Raw genomic sequence first — 25,353 nt, forward strand, 5'->3', positions numbered from 1 at the left:
CATCTCTGCAGCTGAACTGAAAAAACTAATTGTCCTGAATCTAACTTATAATCCCCATTGTTTTGAGCCATATCTGAAAGAACTGTTTGTTTTTCCTCTGTGTTGACGTATCTGAGCTTTCATAGTGATGCAGGTGGAATGTGCAACAGGTCACTTGTTCTGTAAGCTGTGATACCTACAACTCATAACCTCTTAAATCGCTGAAAGTGGAAGTGGGGAACTGTCTTGTTTCCAGCTTAGTGTATGACTTGGTACTATGCAGCCACATTAGGTGCTTCAAACACCTACAAACAGAAGTCTCACATGGGTTATTTTTGTTTTCCTGTCTTTTGTTTGAATTGTTTGTAGAGCCTTTTAGTTGTCTGAGCAAAGATGGGTAACATCATGTATGACTGTTGTATTGCTTCTCAGAGGTGTTTGGGTGGACTCTGATGTAAGTTCTTAGGAGGAAGAAAAAGAAGTGGGGGGCTGTGATCTTTATTCAAACACTGATAGCCTAATGTGTGGATTTTTGATTTGCAGACATCACACGAGGCAAAGGAATCTGCAGAAAAGAACCACTTCTTTAATGTGCCCACCTTCCTTACAGTTTCTGGCCAGCTCCATTTAGAAGTGATGGCAGGGTGAGTAAAATTACACGTTTTTGGTTTGATCTGTGATATCTTTTCATTTGGCAGTTGTCCCCCATTGTTACATGTTATATATCTGCAACGTGCACCAGAAAGAAAATGAGCAGCAGTGCCCAGATGATGATGTGAAAGGTCAGTCAGTGTATGTAGGTGAAAGCTGAGCTCCTTTTGATTCTGGTCTATGAATTAGCTTTAGTTGCTAGGAATCTGGTATGGATTGGGAATGCTGGATGCAGACATAATCCTTACAGGAATGACAAGAGGTTTGTTATCATCACAGAATCACAGAATTATCAAGGTTGGAAAAGACCTAGAAGATCATTTAGTCCAACCATTACCAATACTTCCCAGCTAAATCATATTCCTCAACAAGTTATAGTTGTAGTATGTTAAACATAATCTGTCAGAGCCACTTTTCCCTTTGATTAGGGAATGTTATGCTCATCTACACCAAGTTTTCCCAGTAAATTAAGTTAGTTTATCAAGCAGATGGAGTCAGAACCATCCCTTATTTGAAAGCAAAGTTCTCTGAATGCTTACAGTGTGAGTTATTCTCACATGTGGTTCTTCAGCCAAGTTGCTGTCAGCCAGCTGAATTGCTGGTAAAGCCTATCACAGATCAGGTAGGTCTGTGTCTTCTGCGTTGCCAAGGGGGTTTGACATGCACTCACAGGGGAAACAGAGCTACTTTGGAAGTGATTAGTAACTGTTAGGTAACTAATTAGGTGCAGGTCTCCTGAAAACAAGGGGAATAAAACCCTAGCTTTAGGAAACGTGGCTAGAAGTTGAACAACCTGCCTTTTCATGGAGACTCCAATGAATATTTCTGATAATCATAATGTAAGTTGTTGTCCATGTCTCATTTCCAGTGTTGAGAACCATATAATAAATGTTTAGCTGCTTTCCGTTTAATCAGTGTTGTGGAGTGTAGTTGACTGCTGGTAAGTAAATAGCTGCAGTGAAGTCATTCAGGTTTTGCCTGCAAATAAAAATAGCAGTTTCTTTAGAAATCTGTATTCTGCCTTGTTTATTCTGTCTGTGAGGCTGTATCTCAGACCACCTAGACAGCTGGGATCTGCTAAAATACTCAAGCCAGAGGTTCTCAATGGACAGGATGTTTTTGACTTGCTCTCATGTGGTGCCCTGGCTGCTGTGACAGAAGCACACAGGTCACTTGGCAGCCAAAGGCTGATGCGTCATCTCAGCCATTATCTGAGACAAGATAATGAGGTTTGTTTAACTGTAGAGTTTTGCATCCCTGAAAGAAGATGGGATGACACCCACTTGTACGTGTTAGACTTAATTGGCTTTCATGCCTTGTGACCTTTATTGAAAGACGTAATTCCACAAATCAGATAAGTGCAAAGAAAAAGTATAGATTGTAATGATTAACTTGAAATACAATCTCACCCTCGTACATCAGTCTATTCCCTTTAAATAGTATGCAGCCTGCCCTGGGATTGAGCAGAAGGCTCAGCTGGGCAGGTGCAGGTCCTGCCTGCTAACTATTTTTTCCATTGCTGTCATTCAGGTGCACCTTGCTCTGTAAGGATGGGCAAAAAAAAATCAATACTCTTCTGAATGCAGTACACTGTATTACAGCTTCGTGTTCTTGTTTGACAGTAACATGCTGTTCTTACAGGCATTTAAATGGATCCAGTGCTGTCTAAATGTAGATAAGTGGTGTTTATTCGTAATGGGGCATAGCTGCTCTGTGAACCCACTCTTCTTATTTTATTTAAACATGGGGAGTTTTTGAGACCTAGAACTCAAGTGCTGTTGTATCCTTTCAGCCTTCAAAAATAGATCAAGCTTCTAGATGCAGAAACATGTGATGTTTTGCTGTGGAACTGAGATGTGAGCTATCTTAACTCTGTGAAACCCTTCAGATACTGAGAAGGTTTTTATTTCTGGTTTCTTGTGTGAAGAAAGTCAGCTATCAGTCTGTGAATAGGATTCTTACACAATCAAATAATTAAGTGCACAGTAGTAATGAAATCGGCTTGGCAGGCAAACTTGTTCTCATGATGCTTTCAAAGCATGAAAATGTGAGAGTCCCTTGGTCAAAATGGAAGTACTCTTGCTCTCCTAGTAAACAAAGCAGTGATAACGGTGAAGAATCGTGCATTTTAGATTTGATCCAATGAAATTTACCCTTTCTTTCACTTATGGCCAAGAAAATGAACTATTCTTCAGTAATTCCCTTTTGCTTAAACAAGTGTTGACTTGCTTCAGTCGTACCATTTTCAGGAACAACTGGTGCATGAGAATTTGTGGGAGGAGTCCAAGGTAGAAATATTTGGGAGGCAGACCCTTCCTCATCCAGTCTTGGCCTGTTTCCTGCTCTGACGTGCTGTGGGAAATGGGAGTGCAGAGGCAGATCCTGCACAAACCCATTAGAAACCAGGGGTGGTGCAAGACAGGTATGAGAGGAATTTTTCCATGGGGTGTTCTAGGGATCAGAAAGTCAACTGGGCAGACAGTCATGTCTGCTTGGATCTCACTTTTAGCTTTTCAGAGCTCATAAGCAGGCTGCAAGCTGTGGTTGGAAAAGTCTGGGCAGGGGCCATATGGGAAGACTTACCAGATGTGTCTGGACCCAAGCCTTCTGCTGTCCTTGCTGAGAGTTCATTTGCAGTCTGTGGGGTGTCACTGTTAGGACATGATGTCTGTGTGTTGTCCAGAGCCCTGGGCTCTATTTTATGGTGCTATTTCTGATGACAGAAGTAGAGCTCAGTTTAGCAGTTATGAGTTGGGGGTTTTGAACCTTTTCCTCTGAAAGAAAAGGAGAAAAAAGGAATTCCTGTATTTATTGACCATCTACTAAGCTGTGTATACTTGTTATTGAAGGCAAGGTCAGAGGAGTTCGTCTTGTCTCTCGGCGTGACAAGAATGGCCTAGTTGGCACAACTTCTCATTTCATTTGCAGTGACGGCATCTAGGTTGACTGCTCAGCGTGTCTGAATCATTGTCAGCTGCTATAAATCTAGAGGCTGACTGAGGTCTCCAAAAAGTCTTTATTCAGTAACACATCTCTGTAGCCTTTTAAATCCTAGATGAGTCAGTAAACACTGTGGCTAGAGGTTTGCAGGACTGTGTGTGTCCCAATAACTGGTTTAAAATGTCACTGGTTTGCTGTGAAGTCACTGGTCCTTGTGGTATTTCCTCAACCTCCTGTAAGCATAAAGGCCCTTTGGGGTATTGGAACTAGGTTGGAGGGTCTGTGAGAGCTGATGATTCAGAGGCACGCTGCAGGCAGCCAAAACCAACTGTTGCCAAAAAGCACAGCTCACTGGTTGTATTTACTCATTTATTTCTCCTTTCACTCATCTGAACTTCCCACAAGATCTACCTGCTCCTTTCTTTCCAGCCTTGTTGCTAATAGCTTACGTCATTGTTTTGCTCTGGTTGTCCTGACCTCTCATTCCGTATCAGGCACTGTCTGTTCTGCCTTTTGCATCGTTAGTTTCATTGGAGTTGCTCTTCTGGATAGCTCTGGAGGCCACCCCCTTCCTAAATCTCAGATTAAGTTTTCTCCTTTCTCGCTCTCCCTCAATCTGTTTATTCTCTCTTCAGTCCCTCAGTAGGTTTCTCATCTCCTGTTTATCTCGTTTCCCTACAAATGAGCAGAAGGCTTAGGTGCAAACTTCTGGGAGCCTACTGACACCTGCAAAGAGGTTATCAAGCAGACAATCATAGAATCTTTGCAGTAATGAGTGACAGAAGGGCAGGAGAAAATGGGCATAAGTTGCTGTGAGAACTTCTGAATGGTTATAGGGAAAAAAGTTCATGAAGAGATCAGTCAAGCAACAGAAAAGATTACTGAGGGAGGTTGTGCAGTTTGCATCCTCAGGGATTTTCCAAGACAGAGCTGGAGGAAGGCCGGATAACCTTGGTCTGATCTTCTTGCTGACCCTGCTTTAAGCAGGGTGTTGGACTAGTGACCTCTTGAGATCCCTACCGGCTTGAATTGTTCTGTCATTCTAAGTTTATTCTTGACTTTGTTCCCGTTTTTCTCTTTGCTGATCTCATGCACAAAACCATCTAAATGAGCCACCTCTAGTTCAATTTCAGTTCAGCATCTCTCCCTAGTAGTTGTATTTTTCTGCCTAAGCCACATTCTTGGCCTTTTGCATTGACATCTGCCTGTTAGCGTCTCATTATCAAACTTGGTTTAGTTGAAACATAATTAATCTTGCTCTCATCTCCTTACACACATCCTCGTGGTTTGTAAGTGATTGTGCATTTTATTGGTTTCCTTCTAATTCCAGATTTTATCTGCAATCCTGCAACTGGCTTTTCTGGTTTTAGAGAGACTCTAAAAGAAAATCTCAGTCATTCAGACCACGTTAGCTGTGTCTACCTGAGTTTGCAGAGAGCTAAAAGCATGAATTTCCTGTTGGTTTCAGAAGATTGCACTGATTTCATTTGAAAAATGTCACCATTTCACTGCTTTTCATAGCAGCGGTGAGAGAGAGCTGTCTGTTTGGATTGATGTTTGAGAAGATATTGCAGAGCTGCAAAAAGATGCAGCCTTACTCCTGTAAAAGTGGTTTTTCTTTTGGCAGTTTGGCAAATGCAGCCTTAAAATTTGATTCCAAAATGACTTGATAATTACGGGAAAAAAATTGCATTGACCTCAAGCAAATATTTGCTCTACATTGTATTATTTGAAATACTTTCAGATGCAGCTGCGAGAATGATGTCCAGTTGTATAGCATTCCTGTTGCTAAAAATTAACAAATAGAAGTGTAATTATTTATATTGGATCCCTTTAAAAAAATCTCTGACATTTCTTGTGCAACAGTTGAGTCTGACTCACAACACAGACTCTTATAATTAGCACGCTAACTTCCATTAATTAAGCTGCCACTTAATTTGAGCTATAAAAAGCAACTGTGACATCTCTGGTTTTAATCAATTACTGCATGCTTCAGTCTGCTACATGACTGCTGCAGTGACTGTTAATGACTTTGTATCACTGGGAAGCCCAGTGCAAAAGTACTGTAGAGTGCCTAGGGCTGCTTGGCTGATAAGGGCTTTACAAAGATACCCCCTTGGTCCTTTCTGCATCTCCACATTTTTGGGAGAGGAAGCAAAGGGAATGTGCTGACAGATGGCTGTAGCCATCCACGCATGTAGGGCTGAGTGTAGTCCCAGCAATGTCTTGGACTGTGCTCTTTACTTCCTTGTGTGGCTGTAAAAAATGTGCAGGTAGCATCAGAACAGGTTTTGCATTGACCTGGTGAAAAGCATCATCATCCAAAATTCCAGGTCCTCCTAGCTAAGCTAAGGTAACCTATTCTGTACCTCTCCTCAATCCTTTGCCCTCTGAACATCTTGTCACCCATATTGAAAGCACCGGTAGATGCTTCAGGATCCGAGTCAGCAGATCCAAACATCCAGATTTGTCTCTCTACAACTGCCTGAAATGAGGATGTGGTGAGATGGAGGTCGGCCTCTTCTCCTGTGTAACTAGCAATAGGACAAGATGGAATAGCCTCATGTTGCACCAGGGGAGATTCAGGTTGGATGTTAGGAAAAATTTCTTCTTTGAAGGAGTGGTCAGGTGCTGGAATGGCCCAGGGAGGTGGTGGAGTTATCATCCCTAGAGGTGTTTCAGGAAACATTTAGATGTGGGATGTAGTTTAGTGGGGAAATACTGGTGATAAGTGGATGGTTGGACTGCGTGATCTTGGAGATCTTTTCCAACCTGGGTGATTCTATGATATTCTAGTCCAACCATCAGCCCATCACCTCTATGCCCACTGAACCATGTCCCTCAGTGCCACATCTTCTTGGTTCCTGAACACCCCCAGGGATGGTGACTCCACAACTTCTTTGTACAGCCTGTCCCAGTGCATTACTGCTCTTTTGGAGAAGAGATTTTTGCTAGTATCCTGAACATACCCTGTGTTCCAGCAGCTCCTGCTTCCCAGGGAGGATTTTACGCCCAAGGAAATGGCTACAGTACAAGGCATTAAGGCAGACAGCTCCATCTCCTTTTGCTCTCTCAGCTTTCCTTAAGGTCAGTCCACAAATCCAACAATAGTATGCACACTGAATTTCTTCAAAGGTTTGCAGTCATTGCACTGAAGCAGAATATATGGAGATGGATATTTCATAGTCGACTGAACTTTGTTGCATTAAACTTTTAAAACCTATATTTAAAACAATTATTTACTTATCACTGTCGATCTTGAGGCCTTGCAGATTTTAAATAGCCTCACCCAAACTTTCAAGTGGGGCTTCAGCTATGCTATTCTTTATGCAGTGATGCACCCACCAATGTGGTTTCTGGCTGTCATTCATATTTGTGGAGCTGGGAGAGCCAGTGTCCAGCTGAGAAAAAGCTGACAAAAATAAGTCCTCTTTAAAGTTATTAAAATGCAGTTTATAGACAATATGTGATTTTTCCACTCTGAAAGAAAAAGGATTTATCACAGTTGCTTTCTTTTTTTTTCCCATGGTTGTGATGTATTTTTATTACTTAGAGTTGGAGTCACTGGGATGAATACATTTTGAAAGAGACCTTTGGACCTTGTTTCATTTAAATGCGTGGTACGTTTTGTATCACTTCTTTGTGGAGGGTCTCTTTTATCTAGGGCATGGAAAACCATTTGAATAAATGCTGGACTGCTTTGGTGGCTTTCATCAGCCCATCTCAAGTTATCGTTGCTAATTGGTTGCTTTATTGACTTAAATTAGAAATAATAATAACCAAACTCAAACAAAACAAGAGAATAAAGTGCTAAAGAGACTCATAAAGGGGCAGAGAGCCCAGACTGATGGGATCTTTGATCCTGGAGTGGAGGAGGTTGTATGGCTCCAAGTTAACTGCTTTGTGTCTCAGTTTACCCCTGTTATCCTGCCACCTGTAAAGTAACAATAGGAAGCCTAGGTGTGCAGTGAGGCTTCATAAGGAAAGTGTGGGGTGCTGTATCAGATAGTTGGGGAGTATGGATCACGTTGCTGTTCATTCATTTGTGCCTGGATCTTTGTCAAGCAGAGATGGGTGGCCTGAAGAGGAGCCTTGCTGCTGAAGCCAAAGCAGATGACGTGGTTGGGGAGAAGCTTCTGGTAGGACTCTGCCCTTTGGAAGTCACAGCAAGGGAAACTGCTGTGTTGCTGCTGGCTGGCTGGGGTGGAAGTCTGGCACTTCCCAATCCCTGTCTGGGAACTTAGACAATATAATTTTTTCTTAATGTGTGTGTTTATTTTTTGACTGCCTACAGAAGGAAGTACAGTCCCATCTTGTCACAGCATGAATTGGAACCGTAGAGCTCAGCACCTCAGCTCTGCTGCCCAGGCCTGAGCTTCACAAGCTGCTGTAAAAGCCCCTGTCAAGATGCAGCTTTTCATCATAGGCAGGTGGAAGTGGCACATTCTGTGAGGAATCCTTTAAAACTCCTTTTTCAGCATCTTTTTCTGGATAAAATGCATTTCTCCTCTGCTGACTTTCCAGCAAAACTGTGAACATTTTGACTGCACAAAATCCAAACCACCAAACAACAGTAATGGGAATATTAGTTTTACATTGAGGTTAAAAAACACATACTTGTGTCTGTGGTTTCTCTTTAACATAGTCCACTCAGATCAACGATGTAAAACACTGTCCTGTAACCACAGATTCTTCAACCTGCTGAGCACTTGTACTTCCCCAGCATCTTTAGGAGCTCAGTGTCTCCAGCTCCTCTTCAAACAAGAAGAAGGGTCATTCACTGTGGCCAACGATAAGAACTGGCACAAATCACCCTACATCTGAACTCCTGACCACAAACCTCTTTGGAGTAATTGCTGTATTTTGGGTTAAGCAGGCACCTGTAGTATTTTGGGGTGAGAATGAGGGCACTGAAGAAAAAAATAGCTGCATGCTGGTGTGGTTTAGTGCTTAGCCCTGAGTCACAACAACCAGCTTCTGTCTCCAACTGTGTCACTAGTGTGTGGTGTGACCTTGGCATAGGCTGTAAGCTGACTGCGCAGGAATTGCATCTTTTTGATTAATTGCCTTGCTCAGAGTTAGATCCCCTTGGTTCGACAGCACAAATAAGTCTTTATTACCTCAGAAACAGCATGAAGTCCTGGCTCAGAAGAAGAAGCTCAATCCATTCCTGGCTTGGGAACCATCAGCACAATTAATTATATTTGAACTGCAGTGTAAAAATTGCCAGGAAGGCAGAGATACTCAGGCCTACAAACATTGTGCGAGTTTAATTAAAAGGATGATTTCAAGCAGCTTTGGGCACAGATACTTTATACTTCTCCATTGATTTCTATCACTGCCTTACTAATGAATTGTCAACTAGCTTGAATCAAATGAGTTTTCATTCTGCATACCGTAAAGTTCTTTGCATGGGAGGGGAGACTCCTTCTGTAGAGCATTTTGGTAATACATAGGCTTGCAGAAGGAAGAAGTTTCTCCCTTCCTGGGTATTTTACAGGTGGCAATCACAAACACAGCCTCCCCCTAAGTGTCTTTCAGTGCAGAGGAGGGCAGTGCTCCAGCAATGCGTCCATGTGCTGATTTCTGCTTTCAGAAGGACTCCTGTGAGCCTGCAACTTAGAGGTACCTGAGCCCTTGGCTGGATTGGGGCTGCAAGCTCAGCTTTCTGCAGGATGGAGCCCTGGATTTTCCTGGGGAACATAGTGGATATTCTCTTGGCCTCCTACTTAAATTCTCAGATTAGCCCAGGAAACTGGGTAGAGAATATGCTGTCCCAGAAGGGGAGCGATTAATTAAGCAGCTCTGTGCTACCTTCTGGTTTCAACCCCAGCCAGCAGCATCTGGAAACTGCATAAATGCACTCGGACTTGCTGACCAGAGAGCTCTGATCTGGAGCTCTGGGTGAGGTTGGCTGCAAAGGGACTCATTTCAAAGACTCTCTTCTGTGCTTTCGTAGCAGATGAAAGGACAGCAAGAATTCCAGATGTTATACTGCTCTGCCTTTACTAGGTAAAGCAAAGGGCTCGACAGATTGTTGTGGGTTTTTTTTTTTGACCTAGGTGTGTTTTGGATGCTGAGCCAGTATTTTCAAGCTATTTTTGAATGCTGGAGGAAATCTTGCAGAGGATGGGGAATGTAAATGATTAATTATTGGCTTGGGAGGCACAGTCCTGGACTGAGGCTCCATTGAGTTAGGTGTTGAATGCATACAGAACAAAGTGCCCTTGGTACCATAAGATTGAAGCAGAACCAGCTCTAGTGTCAGTTTTCTAATGTACTTATACATGCTTGGTGTGATACTGAAGACACGTTTCGTAATAGCAGCTGAAGAACAATTAAAGGTCAAATTTGTATAGCCTGCATTTATGTAATGTCTTATATCCTTATTGTTGCTGTTGTTGAGCACCTTGAACAGTCCATGAAGCTTCAGGGCTGTGTTTTTTATCCATGTAGGTGCTGCTCTGTGTGTGTGTTGGAGGAGATTGGTCCCAGCAGGGTGGCAGGAGCTGAGAAGAGGCTGAACATCAGTTCCTGGGGGAGCTGTTCTGCACTCATCCTCCCCCAGATGTCTGACACAGAGAGGCTTTATTCTAGCAGTGCAAAATCCATCTGTGGCTGTGGAGTGTTTGACCACACGTGGCATCTTGGAGCAGTAGTTGTTATTTTTTCAGATGGCTTGCAGTCAGCAAGCCCCTTGGAAGATAAATAACTAGACATCACGTTTGGGCTGCTATGGAGTAAGAAATAAGGACAGTTCAGAGTACTCATAGTAGTCTGTATTGCTGGAGTCTGTAATCTGCTACAGTGTCCTGTGCTAAGTTACATGTCAGTGCTTTGTACCTTGAGAAATGTGTGTCTAGCTTGTGTTTCCCACTGCAGGCCAAGCTCTGTGTCCTGTGAAGCTCCATAGCAAGTAACAGTTTTTGACCAGTTCAGGCTTAAGCGTTAAACTATTTTGGCTGAGTGAGTCATTGTTTCGTGTTTGTTGTTTGTATTGCTATAGCAGTTGAGACTTTTAAGCTTTGGATCCAAGACTTTGTTGTCCCAGGTGCTGTAGGAACATGGAGAGGGGAAAAAGAAAAGAGGTGGTGTGAGGGAGAACATGCATTTCTCTAGAACCTGAGACAACAGATGGCTCCAGATGGGAGAGCACAAAGAACCGATGAGGTAATACTGACCAGTGCAGTGAGCAATGGTGTTGGAATATCACTTATTCAGACATCACTGAAGGTTTTATAGATGCTTCAGCAAAGGGCAGTTTGAAGGAGGATGATCAAGGCAGGGCTTAAGTTCACAGTAATGTTCTATCAAGCATGGGGAAAACAGGCATGCTGAAAGGGATCCTGGATAAAAGGCTTTGCTGCAAAATCTGGTGCTAGCATCAGAAGTGTTGGTCATGTATGGCGGAACCCAGGAGTGGGAGCTGAGGGTTCTGAAAGCAGACAAACTGTATTTGTTTGAATGGGGAAAGCACAGCCAGTGGGGAGAATAAGTTTACAGGCAGGTTATGTACTTGAAATCTTGACCAGGAACTGTTTTCTAGTGTGTATACAGCTAACAGCTCAAGGAAGAAGAAAGTGCTGCTGCTTTTGATCATAACCTTTATGTGTTGTGTGATATGAAGGAACAGATGAGTGAACCAAAACATGAGTGCACCTTTGTTTGCCACACAGATGCCTTCTTAAAGGGTAAAGGAAAAGCATAGCATTTTAGTAACATTTTTTGTTTAAATTTCAGTTTAACCTGTGCACAATCCCTAGTAAACATCCTTTTTGAGCAGAAGATACAAGTCAAATGCCAACCCCCTGCAGTTAGGTCCTTTCATGGGCATTAAACTGTGCCTGATCTCTACTGATTATGTCCTTTTTCCCCTAAACACTGTCAACTCTTAAAAATAATGACAAGTTCGGCATGTACTGAAGGGATCTGCTGCACAGTTCATGTTTTCTTCTGAAACATCTCTGTCTCTTCCCCCATTCATGGTTTGCCTCCCCTGCCAGACAACTGCCATGGGGTCTGATTGGGAAGCTGAAGATGTCCAGGAGTCCGCTTTCTTGTAGCCTGCAATATAAAAACATTCCTTGGAGTGCAGTTTCCCCACAGTTGAAGTGAGATTTGAAAGGAGTGTTGCTCTTTGTTACAAAGAATTTTTAGGAAGGGATCATCAAAAAGGCCTTTGGGTCCTTTGTAATCAGCTCAACATGACTAGAGGGGAGACCAGAGGGCTTCCCAGAGTGTTGCTGGAGGAAAGACTTCATAATAGGAAAAATGCATTGGTTACTTCAGCGTAAGGTGTGTTCTGTAGGAACCATGTATAGCTGAACCATTCTCAGCTGATTGAAAGGAGCTCAATCCATTCTCTCAAAGGCCCTTTCAGGGATGAACCTAGATCTTGCCACTAGAGGAGACTGCGAGCTTTACACCATATGTTCATCCTGCTGGGCTTCACCAGCACCCTCGCAGTGCTAACATTAGTCCTATAACATCAGCAGCAGGACCGTCTCTTCTCTGCTATGCTTTGGGATGTCGTCGTACCTAGAGATGTCAGACCTTGCAGACAGATTGGTGTGAAGAGGTATGGATGAGGGGAGCATGGCTGGTGCTTCTCCCTTCACCTGATACTGCAGAATGGACCATGGGTGTAAATGTTGTTCAGTGAAAACTGCACAGGTTTTGTTTAACCTCACTTAGTCATGGAAGGCTGTGAATCCCCCCTCTTCCCACCACACTGAAGGAATGTAGCTGCAGTGTACACATTAGCATCATTAAGCTGGTCAAAGGTAAAATGGAAACATGAGTATTTCTAGATCCTGAAAGAAAAATGAGCTTGTAGATGGGATTTTCCTATGCTTGTTTGCTGGGCCTGACCTGTTTGGTTCTTGCCTTTCAGGGCCTTTACCCGTGTGTTCACCTTTGGCCCCACATTTCGAGCTGAGAACTCACAGAGTCGCCGGCACCTGGCAGAGTTCTACATGGTGGAGGCTGAGCTGTCCTTTACTGAAAGCCTCCAAGACATCATGCAGGTGGGCACCTCCAATTGCTTATGGGAAACCAGTGTCCAAACTCCCCGCTCCTCCCTCAGCTGTGCTTATTGCCCCCATCCTGAGGTCACAGCTTCTCTCTCCATGCATGAGGTGAGGAAGGGTTGCACAGGCACATCCCAAGGTTCAGGGTTTGGTCAGCAGAGGTGGGGCCAACAAGGGGATTGGGAAGGGAAGATATAAGAAAGAACAGAGGGAAAAGCAGAAATCTGCTCTGAACGGGAGGCTGCATACAGCCAGAAGATGGATAAATGCATGTGACTGGTGCTAAGGAAAGTGGCACTCTCCTCTTCAAAGCCTTTTGCATCTCTCCAGTGAATCTGAGCTGTATTTACACAGTGGGCTCCTTGTTATTCTCTTTGAAAAGAGTTCCTCGAAAACTACATTGAAATTAAAAGTGGAAACAACAGCAGCTGACATACACTACTCACCAAGACTTTAGTAAAGACTGAAATCCCTACAGGCAGCTAGCTTTATATATTCCAGGTTAGATCTCTTAATCATATGATGGATGCTAATACATCTTACTACTTTCAGCATATGAGCCATTTTGTACTCAGTAGGACTTGTCAGCAAATATTGGCACATGCCCTCATATAGCAGGTGAGCTTCTTGGAAGGCTGTTGAGAAAATATCCTTAATAATATAATATTAAAAATGATATTCTAAAAAAAGCTTGAGACCCTGGTTATATATGCATGAAATAACATCCAAGTGATGTTTTATTCAGCCTGAATCATATGCAGTCTTCAGAGTCAATCTGGCCTAACAGCAAAACTGTATTGCAGTCTGGAGAGAAGAAGGCTCCAGGGAGACTTTGTTGTGGACATCCAGTACTTTAAGGGAACTCATTAAAAGCAGGGAGACTGACTTTTTAAATGGTCTGATAGTGACAAAGGGGAATGGTTTTAAACTAAAGAGGAGAGATTTAGGTTAGATGTCAGGAGGATAAGTCTTTACACAGAGAGTGGTGATGCCCTGGCACAGGCTGCCCGGTTTGCTGTGGGTGCCCCATCCCTAGGAGGTGCTAAAAGACAGCTTGATTTAGAAAGCACCAGCTGTCCTGACAGCAAGAGATTGGAACAGGGTGTTCATTAAGAGTCCTTCCAACCCAAGCCATTCTGTGGGTTTGTCCTGTCCTGTACAGAACTGTGCTGCTGCTTTGTCTTGTATGTCAGAATAGCACTGGGCTGTGCACACTGACCCACTGGGAATCTCTTTTCTCCATTAATAAGAACCCAATCTTTCTTTTCCCGTACATTTTTTTTCTTCCTAATGCCTTATCATACTCTTAGAGCATAACATACATGTCTGTTTCCACCTTTCTTAGAATCATAGAATGGCCTGGGTTGAAAAGGACCACAATGCTCATCTAGTTTCAACCCCCTTGCTGTGTACAGGGTCGCCAGCCACCAGACCAGGCTGCCCAGAGCCACATCCAGCCTGGCCTTGAATGCTTCCAGGGATGGGGCATCCACAGCCTCCTTGGGCAACCTGTACCAGTGTATCACCAACCCCTGGTTGAAAAACTTCCTCCTAATCTCTAACTTAAGTCTCCCCTGTCTCAGTTTAAATCTGTTCCCTCTTGTTCTATCCTCACTTGTGAACGGTCATATCTCCTCATGTTCGTGCACTCCCTTCAAGTACTGGAAGGCCACAATGAGGTTTCCCCAGAACCTTCTCTTCTCCAAGCTAAACAAGCCCTGTTCCCTCAACCTTTCAGTTTCTCTAGGTAATAAGGTGCTGATTGAAACCTTAACAGATTCTGCCATACAATAAGCAATTCTTCTGCAAGGTGGCGTTTAAGCCTTTGAACACAGCATGAACATATACTGTTGCAGTGAGAAATCTAATTCCTTGTCTTCTGAAGCATATATGGCCAGTTTGCAGGCTTCAGATAATTAGATTTGAGAACGGTCCTGGAACTTGTAGGATCTTCGCTTTGTAGGAAAAGAAAGAATTCCTCCCTTGGCTTGTTTCTTATTGCTGCTAAACATCTTAGGAAGTCTCAGCTTGTGCTTTCCTTTAACTCTTGCCCCAAAGTCTATGAGAATCATCCTTTCTTACCCCAGAAATTCTCCTAGCAGTAATGGTTTTGCATTCCCCATAACAAGTCTGCATTGCAACATGTGCTTACTTTAGTGAAGTTCTCACTTGCAGAAGTGGAGTTCCTGTTTTGTTTATTTTTAGATCATTGGGCAATCTCTTTAAGAAAAAAAAACACCCACACTAAAACAAACAAAAAAGAAAAGACAGATGCTCTAAAGCCTAAGTTAAGTTTCTTTTTCCCTACGTAAATGACCTAAATTCAGTGTTATCCCACTGGGCAGTTTGTCATCATCTGCAAGGTCTTCGTTTGGTGCAGAATGCTCAATTGAAAGCCTTGGGGGCTATTGACAAGAGTTAGCATCTGAGCTTTATCCTTAGATAAATAGCTGGATTGTTTAAAAGTTATTTTTGAAGTTGGCATTCAAGATTTGGAATGAATAACTATAACTTCAGTAAGTTACTGTGCTGGGAATGCTCAGCTTCTTCAGGGACATCTTCAAGTATTTGCTTATACACCATTAAAAGGTACAGAAAAGCCTCACTACAAAGATTAGCATGTTTACCATTCTCTGATGAGGCTTGAGATCTTTGCTCCAAAAGAAAAGCAGCTCTCTTTACCAAATAAAAGGAAGAACAATATTTAATAACAAAGGCACATGTACTTGGGAGCAAAGGGCCTTTTCTCCCCACTGTAATTGCACAGAGCAGTGCTCGGTTATTCCTAAATTAGCAACCCAGTTCTTATGAAGTCTCAAGTGCCTTGATCACAGTGTCTGAAATTTCTGTTTTGTGCCAAGATGTGTTTTAGTGCTCCAAAGAAGCTAAACTCTTGTAGCACTGGTTTCACAATACTTCTTGTGGAAAGTCCCACTGTGCTCAGTGTTTGGTGCCACGCTGAGTGGTTGGGTGGTACTATTACAATTTAGTGTACAGGGTGTATGCAAGTGTTTCTATGGAGAGACCTTTGAGGCCTCTTCCCAAGAGAGTCTAGTCAAGAGGTTGAGTCAAACTGCCCCAAGGCACTCCTCCTCCAAAGTGAGTTAGAGAGGGCCAAGTTAGAAGGTGGGAGAGGTCCAGCTTGTATTGAAACATCTGATCTTACCAGAATCATCTTTCTTCCAGTTCCCAAATGGGAAATTCAAGATCTCCATTCTTATCTGTGCTCTGGGATGCCTGCTACCATCTTTTCCCATTCTCTTCAATGCTGTGTTCATCATGTCTGTAGGTTTCTGTTTTTCGTTCCTGCTGACTTAACAGTGAAGTGAATTTTGAAGGGAGCCTCAAAGAGTTCACGTGATGCCACCATCATTGAATTGTGTCAAACATGCATACAAAACCATGCTAAAATAACATTATTTGGGCTGTAAAGATATTAAATGCCAAGAGGAATATTATTTTTTGAGGACACTTTGGAAAGTCTATGCATAATTGTTAATAAAATTGGATCTTAGAACTGCTGTCTCTCACTGCATAAGATGGAAGATATAATTTAACACGGTATTTGAGCTCTGTTCTGGGTGCAGAATTAGCATCTTTCTCTGGTTATATACTTGGTCAAAACATTCATTGCTGTAGCCCAGTGACATGGAGCATTGTTATCTCCCTTTGATAGAGAGGAATTCAGGCACAAAATGAAATCAATAGCAGCACTGATTTGGGGCACCCATTGGAGGGTGTATCTACAGGGTTATAGTTTTCCTTTCTAAAGTGGCATCCAACTGTCATAGCTGAACCTTTTTCTGTTTCCTGGATTCCATCAGCAGTTAGTAATTAAGTTCTATGACCAGGGAAGCAGTGGTCCAACAGCTTTTTCTTCACCAGGTGACAAGGAAGAGTGATCTTCAGCCTGTAGAAATTTAGCTCTGTAGCTGTTCATAGTATAGATGAGAGAAGAGTCTTCACAAGATCAGCTGTGAGTCTGCTCTGTGTATGTGTGTATATGTACATGCAGGTGGTGTGTGTGAGAGCAAGCATGAGGGCAACAGATAATGATCAGGTTGATAAATGTTTGGTATGTACATTCACTGTCACGTGCGTTGCATCAGTACTCATGGCCTGGGTAAATGTGGAAGCAAAAATCCTACTGGTAGTTATTGTGTATGGTTGCACGACCTAATAGAATCAGAGAGATGGTTATTAAGTTCCACAACAGCACCAGGACAGGTCAGGACTGATGCTGCTGAACTTCTTTGAAAGGTGAGAATTAAGAGGATAAGTGGGGGGAGGTGGGAGAAAGGAAAAAATTTACCTCGCTTACACTTCTACCAGCATATTTCCTATGTTTTCCTTATGAAACAAGCAAACTAACAAGCTTTTGAAATCAAGAGTCCCACCTCTAAGACAGATGGCCACCTGTGAGTCCTCTGGTGTTTTGCATGTAAAAGCCAAAAATGCTTCTTTCAGGACATATTCACATACAATCACTTGATCTATCGCTCCAGCTCATGTGCTCCCTCAACTAGCAAGCCAGTGGCTATGGTTCTCCAGTCCCTTTTCATACATCCTGCTTTCTAGTCCTTCATTATATTATCTACTTCAAGCCATAACTTCTGAGTAGGAGAGCTTTTTTTTTTTACCTTTATTTTTTCTGTTCATCGTTCATGCCTGGTACACATTTGGCATAAATAAGAGTGGCAAGAAAGCCAATGCGTGACCCACATGTCTGTCTTCTTTGCCAGGATAAAACCTCACACTCAAACCTGGAAATATTTCTCAGATTGTTTTTCCCATACCACCCACATCTTTTTTTTTCTTTCCACAAGAGGAAGCTGCTTATGTCGAATGCTGTGGGAACCTAATTGTTACTTTATCGCAGAGCGAGGGAAAAAAAGCACTAATTAAACAAGATGCTTTTCTAAAAACAGATGATACTTTCATTTTCTAGAAAGAGGAAGCTTAATGTAAAATTCCCTTCGTCTCTGCCTCGGTGAAACCAGATGAATTGCCAAGAAGTTCTCTGATTTCATTTGCATAAGGCTTTTTCTAGCTACTTTGAAGAAAGTTCAAAGCTGCCTGTTTGGTTATTTGCCACTCAGCAGCAGGAATGCTGGCTTTTCATTTCCTCTGCGTTTGAGTACTAGTAGGGGTAAAATTGTTTATCTGCATATGATAATGCTGTGCCTTAATTTGGATCTTCCTTTTTTAGCATGGGGCTCTGATTGATGCAGGACTATGAAGGCTCTGAAGGAGTGAAGATGGGCTGTTATACAAGCTTCTCTTGGCAGGTGGGGTGCAGAGGCTGCTCATCAGTCTGTGTTTTAAGCAGTTTAGAATGGGTGATCAAACATGAAAGTCTGAACAAGATGCTTAAAAAGCTAATCTTAGCTATATCAGTAGCCAGGCTTCTTCTTCTTGAGTTTAGTTCCTCTTGCCCTGTATCAGGTTCCTTATGGGGCAGCGACTTGCTTCTTCCTCAGACTTGCTGACAGTAAGGTTCATCTTTTCACAGTGTGCCTCCCCTGGGCTTAGCAGTGTTGAGAGCCCACTGTTGATCTAGATATCATTGGTGGATTTTTTTGCCTTTGTCAGCTCTGCAGTTAATGAAACAAGTTGTTATGCTTACAGAAAACACAGAGATGTGCCAGGGCTTTCAAAAGTGCTTTTTGTTGCAACAAAAACCTTGGTCTTAACCCAGGCTGATGAAATGCAGCCCAGCTACATTGCTGCATTGCTTACAAAGATGAGAATAAGGAAAGTGATTCTGAAGAAGAGTTGGGAGTGTCAGTTCTCCACAGGTATCCCTGCTTTGCGCAGGCATGGGGGCTACAAGTAGTTATGGGAACTCCTACTGGCCAGCATGACAGCAAGTGTTCTGGATAGACTGCTCTGCTTAACCAAGCATGAAAATGAGTCTTACAGCAGCAAAATGCACTGACAGACAGTGTGGGAGCTTTTTTTGTTGAGAAGCAAAATGGCATTTATTTCATTTAATTTCTACATAAGTGAAGCCCTTTTCAATGGGTAAGTATATCCAAACAGGATGCCAGTGTTGTTTAGCTAATCCACAGTAGTTTAGGGGAATTAAAGAAGGTCTCTTTTTTGTTTCTCAGGCATCTCTGCATTGATGTGTCCTCAGCTTTAACTCAATGCTCATCTCTAAGCATGTTCTCTTTGAGTTACTGTGCAGGGTCTCTCTAACTGGAATTGGTTGAATAGTCTGGCTCTACACAGTGTGGATTTATTCTCTTCTCCTTTAGTTCTGTCTGTTGTGACAGTAAAGCAGAAGGACAGAGTTGCTCATTACAGGAAAGGCATCTCACTAGTGATTTATCTGAGACCAGTTACCACAGATGGTTGTATTGTGTTCATTTGTGGTTGACCTGGGCTGCTCCTTGAATATTTGAGGTGTGTTTTTTTTTCACTGGAAATACTTGTCTGAAGATGCTAAGGCCATCAGCAGACACTGAGACCCAAAACCTGTAGAAGAAAAGCAGGTTCTAATCCACTTCAACCGGTGAGCAAGCCTGCTAATTAGCAGCATTAGCAAGCTGGTACTCTCTCATGCAGTCTGACCATGCAAAAGTACAGAAGCTCCTTTTGTACCCTTTGGTTGATGTGTACTGTGTTTTATTTATAGTCTGGGACGTCTAAGCAGTGTTAATTTTCCATGCACTTCTGTTTTCTCTGTTAGGTTATGGAACACCTTTTCAAGACAGCAACAAGCACTGTGTTCTCCAGATGCCCTCGTGATGTTGAGCTTTTTCATAAATACGTAGCTCCTGCACAGAAGGTAATAAATGTGACAGGAAAGAGCTGCATTTGGGAGGCTCTTGACAATAGGGAGGCTTGATTTTCTTTTTACTGTGTTCTACTGTTAATAAATCGTGAAAAGCCATGGAATTGGCCTGAGCTTAAGTTATTTTTCAGATCAACACAGAGAGAACTCAAAGCTTTCTGTTGGTGTTGGCATTTGTGGTACAGCTGTAGCTGTCATATCAGCTTGTGACATCTGAATCCTCAGCTCAAAAGTTAGGCTCCTTTTTAGTACTGAGTGACTTGAAGTAGATTTTGACATATATTTAGAGCACAACACAGATCTACAAATGGGATCTTGGAGGGAGGTGGGGGAGAACTTTTCTTTCTTTACTCTGGACCTGTGAACCCTTAGGAGTAGCTTTACCGTTTTGTTTTTCTTGTTTTGAACAAGGGCAGGTTGGAACAAATGCTGAAGAACAAATTTGTAACGTGAGTACACTTTAATTTCAAAATAATCTGGAGGAGGGCTTTTGGGAAAAGGATTCCTGTTTTGTATGTCTTTTGGGAAAAGGATTCCTGTTTTGTATGTCTTTTCTTTTTCCCCTAACTCAATACCTTCTGAATTAATATGATGTCCAATCCAACTCCCTTGCGATGAACTGGGACTCTATAGATAGTGGTGCTCTCCCTTTATCCCACAGAGCATTGCAGAATTGCTCAGCCCAGCACTGGTTTTCCTATTAAGCAGCTCAGCTTCTTTTTACATCAAGATCATGAAAGATGCTCCTTGTGCATCTTATTTGTGCAGACACCACAGAGGGCTTCTGTGAAGTGAATCTCCCCATTTTGATCCTTCTCTCTTTGTACCTTTAACTAATATTCCCAGGAGGACAGAGTTACTTCCAGCTTCTCCCATGGAAAAAGAAATTGAGTCAGCCCATCTCTCTCTCCAGTTCTTCCTCTCTCTTCCACTACTGGCAGATCTAGGACCTTTCTTAGCTTACACATCCCAGTAATGTGGGTTAAACCTGTACCTCACTATGCCCAAACATATAGAACAATACATTCTTGATGTAATTTTTCCAGAGGCCTTCCATGTGTTACTAAATCCTTGTAGTTGGATGTGAAGAGCTCATGCTCTTTAGGGATTCTGGTTTATAGTTGGGTTTGGATAATGATACAGAGAGAAAAAATTATTGTGAGCAAGTTATCCTTTCTGTCTACAGCATTTTGCTTGGTATGTGGAAAACCTGTCAGCAAAAATATCTTCCACTGAGTCTTGATTTCCAGCTACCAGACTTGCAGCAACTTTAACTGCACTTTTTTTTTCTGTTAGCATTACCATTATTTTGTCAGTTCTGGTGAAAATTAGTGGGAAGTCTGATTTCAGAACTGTTATAGGAGTAGAGAAACATTGCTGCAAATAAGTATTGTGATATTTGCAAATTGAAATGAAAACACTCGAGGTGCAAGTCCTGGGCTGTTATTTTTCCTTAATACTGGAACAATGGAGCTGTGATGGATCTATGCCAGTGAAGGCATAAAAAAAACCCTCAAATTTGTATAAGGTCAGTTTAGTACAAAACTCTCTTCTGACTGAAACGCAATATTGCAGCAATGCAGAAGTGTTTTGAGAGCTCAGCATTTTCACTTTGCATGCAGTTGAAGCACAGGAAAACATAGGGTTCTTGCCATATGAAATGTAAGTTTTTGGTTTCTATTCCAAGCAGCGTTACTGGGAAGTCTGACATCACACAACAGGTTGGCACGGTCCTGGGGAAATGCCTCGTTAATTTTCCAGTGCAGCACTTGGCCAGAACATTTACTTGTTATTCCTTACACAGTTATCTCAAATACTTTTTTTTTTTTTTTCCTCTTGCAGAATTTCCTACAATGAAGCGGTGGAAATTCTGAAACAGGCTTCTCAGACTTTCACTTTTAAGCCAGAGGTAGGTGGTTGCCTGGATGTCTTTCCCTGTACCCATTGGTGCACACAGCCAGTCTGAACACTTGAGGTCTCAGTGACCTTTCCCTCTTTACTGTCTGCAAGCAGTGCTAAGTGTGTTCTAGTTTCATTAGCAGTCATCTTAAGAAGCTTATTTCAATGGTCTTCAAAGAAAGGAATTATATTTAGGTAGCACTAAAAGTTTTACAAGGGTTGATAAGTCAAAACCACATCAGAATACCATGTAATGTACATGTAGGTAAAGGGAATCCCTTTCCAAAGGATATAGCTGGGAAAGAGAATCACATAGTAGTATTGCAAACAGTGTTAGATTATGACTTAATGAAAACTGTATTTTGCCCAATTTCGAATGTATATAGAAGTGTTGAGAGTCTTTGGTTGTGCTTATTTCCAGTATACCAATTAGTCTTAACCTCACTTTGCTATTTTAAGGAAAATAACCCTCTGCCTGAAGATATCTTCATAGCTGGTTGGGTAGCTGTCTGATCTTTGTGAACAAGTGGGTGTCAAACCTTAAATCCTGTTTGTGAATATAGCTGCAAATCATGCTAGCAGTGCTGTTCCACAAATCATTACTGTTTTTCTGATGCAAAGGAGATTTATCAGCTGACTGCTTAAGAACAGAGATTTGAAAGGAACCATCTCAGTCAAATCTGTACTATCTAAATCTGAAACAGCAAACTCAGTGTATTTTCAGATGAGGAGAGCCTGCAGGATGTATTTCCCTCCATCTTTTCCATTTCCTCTGTATTCTTTGCACAACCAGTGGTCGTCTGGAGATCTCTAGTCAAAAGCCACAGCATTTATAACATGGAAGAAAGCAAGAAAAGCAAAAGGCATTGCAAATGTCCAAAGTTTCCAATACAGAATTGTTTGATAGGATGCTGAGCTTTTTTTCATATGAGAATTAATGTGGTATGTAACAGTACACAGCAGGGAAGAGAGCAGTCATCCTAGCAAAGCTGCTTTCTTCACACCAAAAGTAATAAAATGACAGTATGGTTTGGGTTGGAAGGGATGCTTGAGGTACTGGGGCAATGCTGAAGTCAGTCTGGGCTGAGTAAGCTAATTTTGGATAGGTTCCTATTTCCCTGAAGCTACGTGGAGAGAGCTTCAAGGGGTTGGTTTGTTCTGGTTTTGTATTGTTTCTGTTTTGATATCAGATGTTTGGGCTTGATGCAAGGATGATCGGGCGCTGTTCCATGGAAGTTAAGCCATGTTATTTTCATTACTTTGCTCTGCCCTAAAACCTGTGGAACTCTGTGTACTTAGCATATTTTCCCAGTAGGTTGTGTGAACTCAGAAGTTAATATTCATGTTTTTTTGTTAGTCAAAAGTGCGCCTCTCTATGCAGGACTTTTGCTTAGTGCCTTGCTGCAGGTGACGTACACAAAAGCAAGATACTAGGTCGCTTTTCTTCTCTTTACAGTGGGGCTGTGACCTCCAAACAGAGCATGAGAAGTACTTGGTGAAGCACTGTGGCGAAGTTCCTGTATTTGTGATTAACTACCCCTATGACCTCAAACCTTTCTACATGCGGAACAATGAAGATGGACCTCAACAAACAGTGAGTCCACAGGTCACACTTTTCATGGCATGCGTCTTAGTTTAAAAGTGAATAGAATCATAGAACGTCCCAAGTTGGAGGGGACTCATAATGATCACATTGAATCCAGCTCAAAAATGGCTTTCTGCTGGGCCTCTAGTCTTGAAGGCCAGGGTAAGGCTTGGCTAGCATGTGGGTAATCCTGCCCAGTCTTCTTTCTGTTGCAGAAGAAATCCCAGAGCAGGAGTAACAGGAGGAAGATACAGGAGATAGGCAGCATGAAGATTTTGTTTAAATCCTTTAAGGCATATTTGCCATAGTTTTTCTTTTCCAGGTATGCATTTGTACTGCTAGTTAAGTGCCTAGAATTGTATGGGTTCAGGAAGCCCATGATTCCCCAGTCATCCACATCTACCATGTATCTCAAATAGCAGATGGACACCAGAAATAACTCTTTTTCCACAAGTCTTTTGCTTTGATTTTTCCAATTAAACCGAGACCAGTCTGGATCAGTGCTTCTATTAAAAGAGTGACTTCTGCTGCCATGTATTGCCCTTGCTTCACTTGCTTTAATTTTCATATCTGTTGAGCTGTGCAAAAGTAACCCTACAGAGCAAAACAGGGAAGAAAATCAACCCAAACTTAACAGCATGGATGATAACACTGTTCCTAATGCACTTCAATACTGCCTGCTGTATTTCTGTTATAGACTGTATGGCCTAACTTACGTTAGTTTTCTCCTTTTTCAGGTTGCAGCTGTTGATCTTCTAGTACCGGGAATAGGGGAGTTGTGTGGAGGCAGCCTGAGAGAGGAGCGACTGCCCTTCCTGGAATCACGCTTACAGAGGTATGGAAAACCTGCGGGTGCCAGGAGACCAGCCTGGCCACAAGTGTGTTCAGGCAGCCCTCACTGGTAGACAAGGCAGGACTGGAAGGGCAACTGTTTGTTTTTTGTCTTTTGATACACATTTATCTGAGTAAGCAATTGATAACCAGTGAAGGAGGTCCTGTGCTTCTGCTGTAGGCATATGAGGTGCCACTCTGCTTCTGCTCACTGCATTTCTCCACTCTCCACTCTGTATGGACTGTCTGATACAGATTCTCCTCAAGGCACTTCATCCTTGAGCTCTTCCTTCACAGCTTTTGTGTCTGAGAGTTGATTGTGAAGGTGGAAGTTGTGTGGCCAGAGCTTTTGTTACTGTGTTGTGCAACTGAGGAACTGCAGCTGGGAAGCTTTGCTTAGCTGTGGTAGGGTTGACTTCAGTGTATTTCATAGAATAGAATTTCATAGAATTTCTTTGCTAAGAGCTTTATGGAATGCTTCATTGGAAAGGGCTGAGCCTTGTACTGAAGTCATATGGGCTCTTTGGCAGTCTTTCCCTACTGTGTTGTTCTGACTCATGAGGCTTAGAGTAATTTTAGGCTAAATTCAGTGTCAGAATATCAAAGCTGTTACTTCATTAACAATAATTGACTTTAGAGATGGGGTAAATCTCCATATAATTACTCCGTGGATCCAGTCTGAATTTTCAAAATAACTTTTCATAACTCATCTGAGTCCATTTTTACTATTTGTACACTTGTTACAAAGCAGTTGTGGAGGAGAATTAATCCCAGAGTAACGTAATTTGTACCCTGGGAATGAATTTATCACTTAAATCAGCCAATTGGTCACGGAGATGTATCTAATCAGTGGAGAAATGCAAAATCCATTTCAGCATAATGAAAAAAGATAGGGCAATTAAAATCACTACAAGATTGGTTCACAGTTTGTGGTGTAGGATGGTGTCGCACCCTGCAAGACTTTGCTGTGCTTGCTGTTAACTCTCACTGTGAACTGTCGTGACAGAACCATGCTTCAGCTGAAGCAAAGTGCACTTGAAATTTCTATCCATAGAATCCAGAGTTCACAGCCTTCCAGGTGTGGGGATCTCAGTAAAGGTCACAGCCGGACTTTTTTGTTTGACAGGAAGGTCACAGGAAGTGTTTTGAGCTACGAATGTTGTATCTTCAGTGACCTCAGACTATAGCTCTGCACTTAAGATGAACTGGACAAATAACACCACGTGTTTCTCTGTTTTGAGTGCTCAGGATCTGATCTGCTGAACCAAAATATTTTGTTAATGCCTTTAAATTCTACTTCCTGCAGCCCCAGCACAACCCAGAAGAGATAACTGGATTCTTGTCTCCTTATGCACATTCTTTACAGTAAATCTAAAAGTTCTGGTCATGGATTGCTGTGGTGCACTGGAGATCAGAGAAATGGTCTCATTTTGCCTACAAAAATTTTTGTTTATGTTGAGAGAAATGAGAAGAAAAAAAATCAACTTTGTTCTGTTTCTGCTGGGTTTGAAGAAGGGTGGAGAATCTACTGGTGGCAATTAGGAAAAGATGTCTTTAGTAAATTGCTTTACATAAGCTACTTTTATTTAATAGTTGAACGTGTTATTAAATCCGTGGCTATTTAGTGGTTTTTGTGAACT

General features: G+C 42.2%; 1 protein-coding gene across 16 annotated transcripts in view; it reads left to right on the plus strand.

The window, feature by feature from the left end:
- The window catches only part of NARS2 (asparaginyl-tRNA synthetase 2, mitochondrial), a 49,037-nt gene that overhangs the window by 17,052 nt on the left and 6,632 nt on the right, over positions 1 to 25,353 (plus strand). For 3 of the 16 annotated variants that reach the window (XM_085509587.1, XM_085509612.1, XM_085509646.1), the window contains 7 exons: positions 523 to 623; positions 12,464 to 12,707; positions 19,294 to 19,392; positions 19,810 to 19,847; positions 21,241 to 21,307; positions 22,754 to 22,903; positions 23,620 to 23,717. In XM_085509587.1, coding sequence (XP_085365713.1) covers positions 523 to 623; positions 12,464 to 12,707; positions 19,294 to 19,392; positions 19,810 to 19,847; positions 21,241 to 21,307; positions 22,754 to 22,903; positions 23,620 to 23,717 — 797 coding nt within the window. Of the gene's footprint in view, positions 1 to 522; positions 624 to 6,554; positions 6,658 to 7,638; positions 7,705 to 12,463; positions 12,708 to 15,785; positions 16,114 to 16,484; positions 16,573 to 19,293; positions 19,393 to 19,809; positions 19,848 to 21,240; positions 21,308 to 22,753; positions 22,904 to 23,619; positions 23,718 to 25,353 lie in introns of those variants that run through there. The other 13 variants (XM_015852448.3, XM_085509624.1, XM_085509620.1 and 10 more) reach the window with 10 other exon arrangements.

Source organism: Coturnix japonica, chromosome 1 (genome assembly GCF_054131305.1).
Source record: "Coturnix japonica strain WE chromosome 1, WE-NBRP24, whole genome shotgun sequence".
Lineage (NCBI taxonomy): Eukaryota > Metazoa > Chordata > Aves > Galliformes > Phasianidae > Coturnix > Coturnix japonica.